The 16,514-nt window shown below is 38.8% G+C and overlaps 1 protein-coding gene across 3 annotated transcripts in view; it reads left to right on the plus strand.

The window, feature by feature from the left end:
- Nucleotides 1-2,786: 2,786 nt before the first annotated feature.
- Nucleotides 2,787-16,514, plus strand: part of ACTN2 (actinin alpha 2) — a 65,861-nt gene continuing 52,133 nt past the window's right edge. For 2 of the 3 annotated variants that reach the window (XM_066545668.1, XM_066545669.1), the window contains exon 1: nt 2,787-2,921. In XM_066545668.1, the coding sequence (XP_066401765.1) occupies nt 2,787-2,921 (135 nt within the window). The remainder of the gene's footprint in view (nt 2,922-16,514) is intronic. The other variant, XM_066545670.1, reaches the window with a different exon arrangement.

Raw genomic sequence — 16,514 nt, forward strand, 5'->3', positions numbered from 1 at the left:
CAGTAAGCAGTTAGTTAGAGAACCTAGAACAGGTCAGATTCCATCAAGAGAGGCAGGATTTTTTTAAAAAAATTGGGCTACTCCATTTAGCTTTCTGTTTCAAAGGTAAAAAGCCCAATGTTCCCAAAATGCACACTGACAATGTTGAAGCCTCCTATTTTGACATTTTCAGAATTAAAATATTTCAGAATGAAAAATCTTTTTTTGTTCCAAAATGGACTAATATAACATAGCCGAAGTAGGTCTTGAGACACTCGATTTTTTTAATCTCTCCAGCTAGCTGAGAGATACTATGGTTCTGGCTGTTGGTTCCTAGGAACAACGAAGGCATTTTTGTTTTATTTGCTTTGTTATCAAGTGGTGTTTACCTGTGTACAGAGTAAACACGGAAAAATGAACAGTACCTTTGCAGCAGTGGCTAGCTGTATTTTAAGAAAATCCAGTTATTTTATGAAAAACTTAATAACCTTCATTAAGAATTCTAGAAAATTTGGGTAAGATGTCCTTTGATTTCTAGAAATCCAGACATGGGTCTGATTCCAGTCCTAATTCACAGTGTGCTTGGATACTCTTTTTCAAAGAAATTCTTTGCCAAAGCACCTCAGCTTTTATTTCATAACTGAGGTGGGCACCCTGGCCCATATTAGAGGGTGAGGATCAAAAAATAAAATGTGGGTTGTAGCTAATACCTCCCTGTATGAAGCCATCAGTACCTGTAAGGCTCACCTGTACTGCACAGCGGGGACCTGTGCAGAACCATTTCTATCCATGTAGATCCCCAGACACAGCAGTGCCAAGGAAAGGCACAAAGCTGGTTGCAATGGTTCCCCTCTAATGAGGGAGTGCATGGAAGGTCACTGGTTTCATCAGTGCAGGAGAGCTCTTTGCATGGGGGACAGCTCTGGGTCACAGCATCACAATTTATGTGTACTTCTAGGACCTCTCTGGCTTCTTCCTGTATTTCCTTTAGAAACTTCTCCTGTGCTTGATATAGCAAATAAGAAGAAATGGTCTTAGTGACTTTGAAGGCTTCAATTATCATTTAAGTGATTGCAGTTAGACTTGTATTGAATTCCAAAGGCGACTACCAAGCTATAAAAATAAACCACACAAGTTGCACCAGCATACATGTAATGTGTACACACATGAACTATGTTGCTTTGTAATTGCTATATGATCTGGTCTCAGAGTATCCTAAGAGAATGCTCATTTGTATTTGAGCAAAAAAGGCTAAGCATAGCATTTGCTTTGGTATGTAGATAAAGTGTAGCAACCTTGAAAGTATTTGCAGTGAGCAGGTGAAGAGCATGTGGTTCTGTCTGGCTTCTTAGATTTGGAATTTCATTTTTAGACTGTTTATCTCACAGTATGTACATCAGTCTTCAGGAGTTCAGCTTGCTGTTATTGCATGAATTGTTGCAATCCTCTTCTGAATTCCAATTTGCAACCTTGGTACTGCATTTACCAAGTTTTTTTGAGCTGAGGAGTAGGTATTTTCTGTGCATGTGTGCATATTTTTCTATATTGCTTGGAGTTAAGGGATAGAAAGTGAATTGGAAGAAAACAGAGCTTTAGCTAGCAATATGAAATCGAGGGTATATGCTGTCTAGGTGTAAATTATCCTGGTTATTCATTCCCATTGGTTTGGAGACCTACTCAGCCTTTAATGAGCACAGTTTTCCCTTACAAGTTACCTTGTAACTTGCGGTTTCCAAAAGCTCAGCTTTGGGTGAGCATTTTCGTTTTCTAGGTGAGGTTGGTGTTGTATCCAGTGTGGACACCGCTAGAGAAGATGACCTTGGCTGATGATAGGTGCAGGCACGGATGACAAGCTCCATGAAGAACGTGGTAAACTTGCCAATTCCCAGAAGAAACATTGTTGCCAAAGCAGCTGAAACGAGAGGGCACGGGAGATACCGGACATGCTTACCAGGATGTTTGATCTCAGCGCTATCCTTTGAGATTTTGCCCTGTGGAACACACGGGCAAATGGCTCCTGCCGCACACTTGTAAAGTTACTGGCTCCACAGAGCTTTGTATGTGCTTCTTGGTGCCCGCTTTTGGATATACTGAGCGTGGGTTTTGGCGAAAATACATGTGTTGCTTTTTAAAGCTGTGTTTCCATGCTGTCTGGTTAACTCCAGACCCATTTCCACTGGAAAACGTTTCATCACTTGGGTGTCCTTGCTGGGCTGGCTCGTGTAATCCTTAATCTGAAAGTGCCAAGTGGCTCAAGGCGGGACGCGGGCTCAGACTACCGCTGAGCAGTGTCGAACCGCATTAGCAGTTCGTAGGCGGCCCTCGGGCAGCAGGAGTACGTGTCGGTAAGAGAGAAAGAACCCAAAGCAGAGGCCAGGCGGGTATCAGGCTGGAAGAGCGGGCGGGCCGGGGCGCTGGGCAGCGCTGCCCGCCCGGTGCCCGCGGCGGGGCCGGGCCGGCGCCGCGCCCGAGCGCCACGTGACGGCCCGGCGGGGATAATAAGCGGCGGCGCGGAGCCGCGCCGGGCTCCTCCGCAGGGTCAGCCACAGGCACCGACAGCAGCAGCCGGCAGGGACAGGACACAGGGAGGGAGGGAAGGAAGGTCATCACAGGTCAGCGCCTACCTGGCAGTTTCAGTCTCTGCTCTCAGCAAGATTAGTCAATATTCGTTTCCTGTCACCTTGCAAAAAGAAAAAAAGGGAAAAAAAAGAAGGAAAAAAGACACCGATATCTACAACCTCTCAGCAAGTAAACTAAAGTTAAATCGTAGTAGAAGCCAGAGCAGCTGAAGCTGATCCCCGGGCAGCATGAATAGCATGAATCAGATAGAAACAAACATGCAGTACACCTACAACTATGAAGAGGATGAGTACATGACCCAAGAAGAAGAATGGGACAGGGATCTGCTCCTGGACCCAGCATGGGAGAAACAGCAGAGGAAGGTCTGGAATAATGTGTATCTGTCTGTGTCCTTCTGTGTGGAATGATGCCCTATCTTATTGCCATGCTGTGTCTGGAATTGTTGGGGTTGTACAACCAAGGGACTCTAATAAAATATATTTTATGTTGTATAAACGATTTCTAGAATGTATAGTTGCTATGCCATATTTTTAGTTTAAAGCATTAAATTTTTTAATTCTGAAGTGAAACCTTAAATTATTATTCACGGGGGCCAGGAGTTTATTTTTGTATTGCACTGCAAATATTATGTCAGTACCTCTAGATTTATGTATAAGTATTTCAGTAGCTTTCAACTTCACTTCCTGGGTCTTTCCTTTTGGAAAGCAGACTGAATTGATGTTTGTGCCTGATTGATTTTCAAAAAAGTAAATTGCAGTTGTAGGCAGAGATGAATGAGACTGTTCAAAATAAGTGTGCAGAAAAGTTTGCAATATTTCTTAAAGCAGACTGAGAAGTCACTTCTGAAATTGTGATCTTGCAAGTCAACTCTTATTAGAATTTATTATTTATCTCCATTCTGACTGAATGACCTGACAAGGAAAATATTGCCTAGAAATATATCCAGGCTATATTTGGAAAACTGTATGTCATGATTATTTTCCTATATGCCAGTTCACTGTCTGGGGGAAAAAACCCAACAACATGTCTGTAAACTCCTCAGAATACACAGTTTCAGAAGAAATGCTTTTTGCCTTGTAGGTGTAAGAAAATTATTGTGCCACCAAGTACTGCCCATGTTCTTTTTTTTAAACACAGGCAGAAATTACGATCCCAGCTGCAGTCATGTCAATGCTTTGGTACTTTAGTAATATTTCCAATATCTAATTTAATGACATTAAGTTTTAAGCAGCACATGGAAAAGAAAGACGAAATAATGCAAAGGATTTATTGCTTTCTAATTTAAAAGGTGATGTTGAAGTCACAGTTGACAGATCTGGGATTAAAAGGTTATCTGCTGGTTACAAGAATGAAAAAAAGGGAGGGAGTGAGAGACAGTGCTCTGGACAATAAGGCTGAATATACATTTTGCCTAGATGAGTAACTTAAGTAGAAGGTGACAATTTAGATCTAATGACAGTCTGTCCCACTATTACAGCTTCTATAAAAGCTATACTGTAAAAGTGTAATTATAAAAGTTAGAGCTGTTAGAATAGTTGAGGCCAGTGAGTTTGCTTTTCCGTTAAAATTTGTAGAAGCAATATTTTTCTCTCAGATTTAGCTTGTAGCTTCCCTCCTTCTGTTATTTGTAGCTGGTTTTGTTCATTTTCTTACATTCATACCTCTTCAGATCCTGCTCTGTGAGGATAAGGGGAGAAGTTCTGTCCTAAATTGAAGTTCACTTTTCTTGATCTACCAGCTGCTGCAACTCCTAACAAATAATTAAGTCGTACTCAAAACTGGTGTTTGTATTAATTTGTCACTCTTCAGATGGTGAACTATATTTTCATGTTTTATAATGAGAATGAAAATTATCTTAGTGCTAAAGTGCTTTAGTGATTTGAAACCCCTCAGCTGTAAGGGGTTGTGTTACATCTGATAAGGATTCAATTGTCCATTATTTCAGAGAAGGCTGTTTTCAAAAGAAAATGGGCAGGTTACTAGATGCTAATGCACTCTAATGCAGATAAATGTTAAAAAGTAAAGGGAGTTTGGATTAGGTAGACATTCTTACAAGTCTCTTGATTTTTACAGGAAAGCAGGGAGCAATTAAACTGCATTGAAAATTTTATGTTTCCATTCCTCTGAACAAGCAGTACTTCAGCAGAAAGTCAAATTTCCACACTGTCAAATGAAAGCAGACTCTGCTTTGCTTCCATGGAGAATGTGGTTTTGCTACTTAATGTTGCCAATTCCCAGGGTTTAGTTTTAATATTAATGTGATGCCATATTCAAATAAAATTTACAAGAGGGGATCCTTATTCTTCATCTTGGAAAGAAATCTGAATTTATTATTACATGAAAAGTAAGTACTCGCATGATAAAGGGCCTGATAAACTTTGTGGAATGTCAAGGCTTCTATCTTTTCCTAATCTGTGCTAAGACAGTTGCAGAAAGCGCTTTAGTTTCCTTATTCATTAGGGGAAGACTGCAAGTACATGAGCACAGATCTTTGTTCTAACTGGTAATACAATATTCAGAAGTGATCTTGGTGGAGCCCTGGCAGTTGGCAGCATATATTTTCTATGAGATGGTCTTGGAACAAACCAAAAATAAATGCCATTGTTTCTATTGTGGGCTGCCCTCTCCAGACTTGCCATTTCAGTGATATGCCTGGTATGAAATCTGTCAACAGATGCTGGTAACACATGATGACGTCCATAGGATTACAATGGAGGAGACGCCTAATTATAACCATAGTTCATAGAATATTATGGTCTGCTGTAATCCAGGCTCCTTGGTGGTTGCAGATGTCCAAAAATATATGAAGAACACTATAGGAAGGAAAGCTGTGTTGTAGTTCAGCACTATCTCTCTGAATGTGAACAACAATTTCAATGACTTAGTTGAGGTAACAGCCTCAAGCCTGTGTCAGCTCAGGATATCAAAAAAATGCAACAATTTGACCATTTTTGCATTAGACGCTCTTGGCAAAAATTTAAATGTCATTGGGCACTTCAGACAGCAACTTTAAAGAAAGTAAAAATTACATTTTGGGTAGAAATGCTGTCTACTGTAGAAAATAGAGAACCATGGGCTTTGTGTCTTTTGAATATATAGATATGTACCATGAAATAGAAGACTTCAGAAGTCTGCTCCTTGACCCACAACATTTCCACTGCCCATGTGTGCTAAAACAGCAGCTGAAAGATCTATGGAAGTGGCCCCTTGTTTCTTCAGTACTGTACCACACAAAAATAAAGAAGTATTGGAAATTAGAAAGCCTGGCCAGAGAGGGTGGGATTTTCTTTATTCTGCTCTGTAACCCTAGACAAGGTCAAGTCACCTCTGACCTCAGTTTTCTCATTGGTAGAAAGAGGATGCCAGTGACATTTCTAAGAACTGGTAGAAGTGGTTTGTTCTGTGGTCTGTCAGACTAGAGATCAGATGTCTTTTAGTTCCTACCGTGCTGGACTGGAGTGGAAGTGGAAATCATACTAGCTTATAATGGAAGATTTAAAATGTAATTTCTCTTTTCTTCATAGTAAATTTATTTCTTAAGTTTTCTAGAAAAGTTCAACAGACTTCACAAACCTTGTAGTGTCCCCCATAGCTCAGTAGAACTAAAAGGAGATCATAAGGAAATGCAGTGTCCCCTAGCTTAGGGAACTAAGTGCAACAATGCTACTTGAAATGCACACACACTGTATTTTTGCGATGTTTTTGATCTGCCAACACTGCTTGGTTAGCCATGTGTTTAACATGGCTCTTGCCTATTTGCAATTTTTGCTGTAAGTAATTATAAGGATGAGTGTGCTTTTTAAAACTTCGACATGCAATGGGGTTTGTTAGATTTCCAAGGAAGGTTGTGAAACAAGTGTGGTCCCTTTTTCAGGGCAGTTGTATTGTATTGTAGGGCATTAAACTGAGCTCACGTATTTAACATGTGCCTTCAGCAGTCATAAAAATGTGAGTGACACTATTGCCCTAACACATGTAAGGAAAGAACTGGAAACAAGTTCCTTGCCTTACTGCCATTTTTACAGATGAATGATCTTATTCTGGCTTGCTCTGTAGCCCTGGTACCACTTCTTTGTTAATGCAGAAGGGTTTTAATGTAGATGTCAATGTAAATGATGACCATTTGGATGGTGTTATTTATACTGGTATAAAATAAACAAGATGATTTAAAATATTTATTTACTTTGATATTGCCCTCTTTATGAATGCAAATCTACTTGGTGACACTGAACGTTGTGCATGAGTGAGGACTTGGGAAAAGATTCTTAAGGAAAAAAGCTGTGTCTTTTCAGTCTTCAGCAGTGCATATCAGATTACTTTTCAAGTGTGACCTATAAGGATTTATCTGTATTACCTCCTTTGGCTGGTAATATGACTCCTGTTGTCCTTGCAAGCAAAAAAAAAAAAAAACCAAAAAACCATTTGGAAGTCATGTGTATGGCAAATTATTTGGCAGGGCTATCAGAACTATAGATTATGGACAATGTTCTTATTTTTATGTTGCCGCAGCTTTATTAAGTTCAGCAGGTTTGTGAGGTTCTCTTTCTGAAAGAGAAATTGACCTTGTGTTCAGTCTGACTTCAGAGTCTATAAATAGAGTTACAGTCAGTATCCCGGATTTACTCTACAGTTTGCTTGGTCTTCTATGGATGGAATTTAAGTTGCTTTCTTATCAGAAACCTCTTCCTGTAAGTGGAGAGGTGGAAAGAAACAACTTCATTCCTCACTGGGCAAGAAAAATAAACAAGGATAAATGAATGAAAGATAAGTGTAAGGCAGAACAGGGTTGGCAGGAGAGGCTGGACGCCACCAACAAAATTAAATTCTACAGAACCACTTCTCATGGACTTACAGGCTCCAGATTGAAACAGTTGTGGAGAATATAATGACATTTTCAATGTGTAGAGGGCATTCCAGCCTAGGTCTTCCTCTGTTACTGAGATTATCTGGAAATAAAATTGGCTTGGGTTTTGTTTTGTTTGTTTTAAACCATGTAAAATTCTTTCCTTGAATAATGAGCCTTGGTGTTAGGCTCATATGGCAGACACAGTAACCACCACTAGAGGGTTTTTACTGAGGTGGCACTTTTTACCCACTTGGAATACCAGTGGGATTGTTGAGAAGGCATGGATTCCCCTCTGCAAGTGAGCAACATGAGTAGGGCTTGGACATGAATGTAGGAGGTGTGAGGAAGCAAAAGGTCCTCTCCTTTTGAAGAGAGTATGAAAACTTCTCATTACCTATTCCTAGTACTAACCTGTTAACAGTTGCATATTTCTTATAAAGAGGATATTTCTTATGAAGAATTGAGTAGCTTTAGAACTACTTTCAGGAGGGGATTGAATATGTCAGGAGGAAAATCATCCAGAGTCAAAAGCAGAATGATAATGGAAAAAACCATGTGCCACGGTAGCGCATGCTATCTCATATGCTGAGTCCTACACTGCAGTTCTCTCCCTCCCTTACCTTTTATGCAGGTAATTAGGATTATGTAGGTGAATTAGGAATTCTGTTGGCTGAAATGCAGGATTTTCTATTAGTATTAATAGTTAAAAAGTGCCAACAATTCCACCTTCTTTAGACTTATTTTCCCCTGGTGTTTAGCAAGTATTTGGCTGTCTTGTATAGAATAGCAATGTCTTGCCAAATGATACATGTTACTGTAAATGCGGAGTGCACCTTATGAACCATAGGTTTCAGCATTCCAAGGCCAAATGCTCCTCTTTTGGGTGCATAAAGATTTTTTTTTTCAAACAGTGGATGCCAAAAGCTCTAGCATTGAGAACACACAAAAAACATCTCTTGTTGTCTTTTAAATCCTATGTGCATTCTCAGTGGCAGATGGCCCCATAGAAGGTCTGCTGAGAACTTTGTAGTCAATAGACAAACATATATTTTTTCTACACCAGCATGTCTTGATTTCTCAACATACACTGTAACTGTCCCAAGTATTAGACACTGATGCAACAGAAAGTCATGGAGTAGCAATTTCTTTTATCCTATGAAGAATTGCCATGAGAGCCGGAGTCTCTGTAGAAATAGGGAATGTGCTTATGGCCTGTTCTGTACAATTTGCCTCTTAGAGATTAGTGCTTTTTAAAATAGTAACATGTTAAATTCCTCTTCCATGCTGTTACTTGCATGGAATGGTGCTTGAGAGGAGCATGCTGAAAGGATAGTGGAACGGTCATATTTTGTCTAGGAAGCTGTCAATAAGGTGTGCAGCCCTGAATACTGTGGTGCTGGTATATAAAGGAAAAATCAAAGAAAGCTATTATGAAATTCACTTTACTAGACATGATTATGTAGGTACTTTGTTTGAATGGGAAGGTTTTCTTTACCAGTACTGAGAGAAATCAATATATTACTCAATATTATGTTTTCTATTTAAACTGAAGTGAACCTCTCAATGTTGACCCATTCCAGGCTCTGTATGCTTTAAGTGTTGTCAAATTGATAATTCCTACAGTCTCAGTTTAGCTGTTAATTTCCATTGACCCCCAAATATCTGCCAGCAACAGATTATGAAAAGAAATTATCAGAACCATTTTATAATGGGAAGCAAATGTTACCTGCTTCCTGTACTCATAGATACACACCACAACCTCCCCTGAAATTTGCATAGTACAATGTCTGTCTGTAGATATGCTGATCCAATTAGTAAGACAATAAGGATTGGAAGAAAGTATGCATCTAAGTGGGTTTCCATAAGCTGCAACCAATGTGCTTAAGAGCTAGAGAAAAGCTGTGTGTTAAGCAGTAGACTTTGCAATAATCTCTTGGGGGTGGGATGTCTGTATCTTGCCTGAATCTCTGTTTGGGTCACTGGAGAGCTGAAGAGAGAGGCATGGAAGGTGTTTGCTTGGACAGTCTCTGAGGATTTTCAGCCCTGGGACCACTGTAAAAGTGAATCCATGCTTATGCAATTTCTAGCCCTGTGCAGACAAAAGCAGAATGGGGTAAATTCTGTAAACAAATGAATTTCAGTAAAAAAGTATCACGATACCATCATAATTTTCCAATTTAAGCTAAAACAGCTTTACAAAATGAATTTTGACTGCTTTTGCCCAATGAGGCCAGGTCAAAATCTTTCATTAAAACCCATCTGTCCTCTCACAAGACAAAAGACGTCATTATGATGGAAAAATCAGTTGCCAACAAATGCCTCACATGAATTGATCACTGTTGCATAAATTCTCATCTATTTAATGACTTTTAATTTAGCTAGTGATTTCTGAATTGCACTGTGCAGTTCTCCTGATTAATTTCCAAAGGACTGAGCATTAAGATTTTCTTTAGTTGCAGATAGTGATTAATTAGTAGATATTAATAGTATTTTAGAAATTGTACTGCAGACCCTGCTTACAGAAGAATGCATTGGATTTGCAGCTGGAATGCAGGTAGATGTGATGCAGGAAGAAACATGTCAATGAAATAGAATTAGACGGGAATTTGTGCTGCTTTGCTTTGTCCCAAGTCAAAAGATGTCCCTCCTGTTTGTTGTTTTATAGCCTTACAAATAAACAAATATAAAAGTGCTTACACAGTTGGCAAAGTTGAGTTGGTTTCAATGGCTTTACTGCCAAGCATAACTTCTTCTGAGCCATAATTGTTGGGATAATGTGTAGCTGATGTGGAATTCCTCCACTGTGAGCAATGAGAAGTTGCTGACTCTGAGTATCTCCTTTATGGCCATGCATTCTTTATTCTCAGCTGATACCAGAAGGAAAGTGTATTCACACTGAGTACTCAATTTCTCCCTTAATTAAATTTCATTTCTCTAGTCTGGGGTAATTTTCACATCTTCAGTGCTTGAGGAACACCATTTCATGAAATGCTATGATAAGAGTGTGTGATGTTTGTTTTTAGATCACTGGATTTGTTGGTTTGAAATATGCCTCAGGCTGAGAGACTTGATGAATAAATGTTATCATAACTATACAGGTCCTATACAATGCTGTATTTCTACACCATAAAATTTGGCAGGTATTTAAAGATAGAAAGTTCCTCTTTTTGCATCATTTAATAGCAAACACAGTGTTATGATCACCCTCTGTGCCTTGTTTCTGTACAGAACCTGTAGTAGCTCTTTCTGCTGGCAGTACAAGGAACACTTCAGTATAGATCAAGGCAGCATGGTCTCATTAATCCTCAAATTGCTGGTGTGAAAGGCTTACAGGGCAGGTGTTACTGCTCTGCAGAAAGAGACCGAGGCAGAAGGCTTAGAAATGATCTCCTTTTATGAAAGTGTCTCCTACTTGAAATGGTAGCCTGTAGAAATACACTTCATACTTTTAAAGGCCTGTCCAGGGGGAAGCAGAAGGTGACAGCTGTCTGGCTGATTTTTAGTTAGTTTCTATAATTGGACCTAAAATTTGAGTGTGCACAGAAGGGAGAAAATAAATCCTAAATTTCTGTCCTAAGTGCAAGAATGGGCACTGCTGCTCCTGTGTCTGGTCCTAGTTTTACCCACTTTTGAGTTATAAGGACACATTGCTTTGTCCATGCCTTCATCTTCAAAAGAGTGGTTGCAATACCTATGTGCTGGCTTGGCAGATGGCAGTGGTAAGTGTTTACTGTACTTGATATGAGTAAGATTTTCCATTTACTTCAAATGCTTCCTCCCAACTGCTCTGAACTGCCAGAATTCCTTCAGCTTGAAATCCGATGTTTGTTTTTATTTCCTTTCAGAAAACTTGTAAATTAAAGAAGTCCAGCCATCCATTACTTCAATAACTTCAATAATTTAGAGCAGACAGATTCTAATCTTAACTGCCCCTCTGAAAAGCCTTGCTCACCCCACTACCATAGCAGGAGTCAGTGGAAAGTGACTACCCCAGGCTAAATTTAGTATCCATGATTATTCCTTAAGCATCTAAGGAAACTCATTTTTTATAGGTGTTGAACACCCAGGCATTTCCACTGACGTCAGGAGGAACTTCTGTCTATTTTGCACCTTTGAAAATCAGCCTGCTATTTTGGCAGTCACAGAAAGGCTTAGCTATCTAGCATTAAGTGATTTTTTAAAACTCTGTTTTATATTTAATCTTGGCACCAGTGTAGCTTTTCACTGCTGCAAGACTTAAGACGTTGCACTCTTTAATGTGAAGAAAACTGGTACCCAGCTGCCTTGAATTCAAATTAAAAAAAAAGCAAAAATCCCAAACACCCAACTATAAATGGTTGTGTAGCTCTGGGGTTAGAGGAGTTCCTTTGAGCTATGAAAACCTCTATAGTCCAAGCTCATCTCCAGCTCATTTCTGGAGAGTAGTTCCACTACAAGTTTTCTTTGGCAGAGTAGCTGATCATCTTTGACTCTACTACTGTCCATAGGCTTCCAGTCCCCTTCATTTGCTGGTACAATGATCTTTTGCTATATACCAGATCATGGAAGAAATTTGAGGCAACCCTCCCTCTTCTTAATACCTTTTAATCCTAAATAATTTCAGCAATGTGGTTTGCAGTGCAGCCCCACAAGCAGCTGTATCTGTGCATGCACATATTATGTACAATGTACTTGTCACCCATCTGGCATTATAGTAAAAGACAAGCAAAACACCAGACATGAGGCCGAAGTTGGTTTTCTTTCCTTTTGTCTAAGGCCCTCATTTCCATGATGGAGCACAGGTCCCAGAATGGCTCCTGTTGAAAAGAGAGAAGTCTAAACAACTAATTGTTTATTTAATTGATAAAGCAGTTTGCTTATCACAAACTGTCTAAAACTGTTGTTTATGCCTTCTGCAATTACAGTCATCATTGTTTATTTACCCATCTATTCTTAGTTAAGTGCTTGAGAACTGGTTACTTAGTTAAATTTCTTATTCATATATAATCAAGTCATCCAAAAATCCCAAGTAATGTTTTACTATTTATTCTTAAAGAAAATGTAAGTAATTTAGGAACCTGAGCCTCACTAAATGTTATGTTATTTAGCAACTGTGAAATTTTTCTGAATGTCTGCTGTCTTATAGGATATTTTAAATGTTCTAGAAAATGGTATTCTATAGATAATGCCTCATAAAAATAATTAAAGCATAAACAAATTAACCCAGTATGTTTAAGTGGTATCTTTAGCCACAGAAATAACGAAATTCTTTAAAAATCAGTTTCTTAAAACAAGCATGAAATAAAAATTGAATCTTTTTTTAGTCATCAGTTACAATAGTAAAATAATTCACATGGACTGGTCATGTGGTTTGTGTATTTAGAAATAGTACATTGAGTAACGTGGCATATATGCCACAGAAAAGCCTTTTGTTGCATAATTGGGAATTAATGTATGAGGTTTTCCTTTCTCTGTAAGAGTATCAACTGAAACCTTAGTTTAGATTACAAGTGAAACTAGATTTGATTGTCTCCAGATGTGCTACATAACAGAGTGCAAAGACAACATTTACTGTGTAAATGTTTTGGGATCTGACTATTGACTATATTTTCCTTCCATTTATTGGTGTCAGAGACCTAAGGATGTGTGTTTTGGTAAGGGTAAAATTGAAAAACTTTCAGTATCTGTCACAGCCTGCTTTTATGATTATGGAAGTGCTTTAAAGAATGCTGCTAAATTGGATAGGAACATAGTTTTATCCCACTCTGACTGTATTGACAAATTTATACTGTATTTACTTACTCACCTGGCAATGTAGTGTATAATTACTGGATAAAGATGGCATGATGAAGAAAATCAACAGAGAAAGCAAAGGAAAGACATTTAGAAATCCAGTCAACTAAATCCTGCATTAGCCTACTTTAATTAATCCTTCTATTTCCAGAGAACATACCTTTAGTTCCTTCCATACTGTAATGTGTGAATGCTTCTTTCATCTCATCCTAAATAGTATTTAGCCATTAAAATATGTATCTGCTGAAACAAAACTGTTAGCCAGTGCTGTCTGTGATAGTTCATGAGCTCTTGGGAAACCAGGAGGAACACTGTAAGGTACAGCTGCTGGAAGGACCTAAGAATACAATAGGAGATCCTACCTCTTTACTAAGAAGGTTCATTTGGCACTGACAGGGTAGTGACAATGCATGTTCCTTGTTTAATGCACTTGAGAGAAAGCCCCAGGCAGTATGAGGGGCATGGATTTCCCCTTTGAAACATACCTGTGGATTTCTCCCTTGAAGATCCACCACAGGATCCTTTTAGGATTACCTGTACTTCATTTTCAACTCTCCACAGGGAGAGACAAATGAAACAGAGATAGTTCTTTTCTTCTGTAATAGTGAAGAAGTGGACAATTGGAAAAGAATATAGAGGGAGAGAGAAAACAGTAAAGTGGCTTGTCTCAAATATTTTATCATTGCTGAAACAGTTCCCTTCAAACCTGTTAGCTTTTACAATGCAAATCTTTTCCTGAAGAGGCCTTATAGTTTGCTGATACTCTTGTGAAGCAGAAATACAGGAAAGGTGGTGCTTGAAAATGAACTCATTCTGAGCCAAGTAGAAATGGGTGAATTTCTTTTGACCCTATGACATTTGAACTTTTTGTTGTATGTTTTGGCCCCATGACATATGAAATACCATTTCCTATGCTTTTTTTTTTAATGGTTTTTCAATATTTAGATGCTTTGTCTAACTAGCATTTCGAGTGAGACTTCCCAAATGTCACTTTGCTCAAAAGTGATCCAGAAAGGACCAGAGTGCAAATAGGTCTCTGCTCTGTTAACTGAGCATGCCTTTGAAAGTATCAGGAGTTGTCTTAATTTTGTTCGCCCAAGATCTGTATCTAAAAGTCTTGTAGAGAGCAAGAGAGAGGGTGCGTGGAAAAGAGATATTTGGGAGTGTGCATCAGTACTTTGGGGTTTCTGACAGAACCTGCAGACTTCATGCTATGCAAGCTCTCTGCTTGGGTCCCTGCTGCCCTGCCTGACTGATTGGGAAGGGGTATTTGGACAGCACTTTATGAGATATGAATATGTACCTCTGTATAAATGCAAAGATGCAGTCTTTATTGCATGGATGACAGAGTCCATTAAAACTCTTATAAAAGTGTGTACATTTCTTTGTGGCACTCAATTTTGTGCAGTGTAGTGGCAAATCTATTTTAATGCCCTGACAACTGAGCAAGAACTAATTTATTTCTAGGCATGCACTGTGAGGTTCTGTGGCATAAAGTGATTGGGAATGCTGTGCAAGATGTTAGTAGCCATACTACTGCAGATTCTAATGTCAGGCTTGCTTGTTTATAGAGTGTACATGCAAGCTCTGCAAAGTGCAGTGTATCAGAGCAGAGAATATTTGGTGAGGGCACTCTAAAGTTAGCTTACCCTTCTAGAGGGAAATACTGTTGTGCCATGCAAATAGCTGGCAGTCCTCAGAGCTTCAGGCTGGATGCTGTGAACTCCCTGCTGTGCCGTGTAGGAGTGCCCTGGTTCTGTCAGAAAGGCACAGGTCCTTGTGGGGGATGCATCTCTATTTCTGCAGATTTCAGTAGGAGGCATTTTGAAGGGCAAAATTTGGCAGTGCTGCATGTAAAAAGAAAGTCTCCAGTGATTCGTTAATTGCTGAATTAATAAATGCTAGAAATAATATGGCAAATTTAAAGACATCAGCATGTTCATAAACTTTTCCTTTGAGGGAAATATAAAATCAACATCTAAAAAGAAAAGATAAAAAAGCAATTGACCAAAAATGGGTTATTCAAAACTTTTCATTTGTGTTGTTCCGTTGATTCCTTTTTTTGGTTTTTGTTTGGTTTTGCTTTTAAAGCTTTAGTGCCATTTAAGAACTGTGTTCTGAATATACTTGATTCACTGATAATTTTTTCACCAATATTTGTTTTTTCAGGATTATGAAATACAATTTCTTTCACTTTCTACAGCATTTTATGTTTTCAAAATATATATGAGACCGTGAAATACACTCCATTGTAAAGATTAACAGCCTGTCTCATCCTGCATTTAGAGGTTTCAGTCCATGGAATGTATTTATACTTCCTTCTACTGTGGGATAAAGGTTTTGGACATGTAAAGAGGTTTTATAACTTGAAGGAACTTGTACAGAAAGCTGTGGAAGAGCAAGAACTCCAACACTGAGTCATTCCTCACAGTCTGTCTTTTCACTCTCACTGGAGAATGCAATTTAATATGGGGGCTATTATAACTTGGAAATTTGTTAGTAATTTGAGAACTTTGTTTACTTCACAGACTATACAATTATTTACCATTCTCTAAAGCTAATCTTCCACATTGAGAATGTGCATTGAATAATGGCCTACAATCCAAAATGCAGAGGTATTAATTCTGTTATGATGAGTTATTAACATACCTGTTGGTTTACATAAAAGGCAAAGAGAGCAGAGTCATCAGAAGACTGTTGTGTAACTGTAAATGATGTCATGCATATTGTTACTGAAGTAGAAGGGAAAATGAAGAGCTAACATCATTATAAACAGCAAGGGATTGCTCCTCATCACTCCTTCTGGCTACTGTGAATTATCCAGGGCTGACATAATATATCCGGACTTGAGTATTTGGACAAAGGATTCTCATAGACTATTGTTGTTGGGGACCATCTTTTTTCCAGGGATTCATGCATGTGATGTGAATGAACAAACTGTACTGCAAAAATAGTCATTCACATCCAAGAGAAAGCTGACTTGCACTGCTTAGCAAGGTGGTGACATTAATTAAAAGTCTCAGTATTGCAAACCCTTCCTAGTGGAATATTCTGATAACTCCCACACCCCAGCTCATGATGAAAGATAACCTTGTGCTGAAGATGGACTTTTAATTTATTGGTTGGGAATGTATGGCTGATGGGAACCTTTCACTTTTAGGTCAGTGTTTTGAACCCAGGCCAGGTGAGTAAGTGACAAGGTTGCTAACACATGCAGACTGTTTGGTAATATCTATGAGGTGAGTTGTAGGCTCAGTTTAGCTCTCAGAGGGACAGGTGTCCCCATCACTTAAACCACCAGAAATGGCAGCTTCATTGGAGGTGCCCAAAACTGACC

This window comes from Molothrus aeneus, chromosome 3 (genome assembly GCF_037042795.1).
Source record: "Molothrus aeneus isolate 106 chromosome 3, BPBGC_Maene_1.0, whole genome shotgun sequence".
NCBI lineage: Eukaryota > Metazoa > Chordata > Aves > Passeriformes > Icteridae > Molothrus > Molothrus aeneus.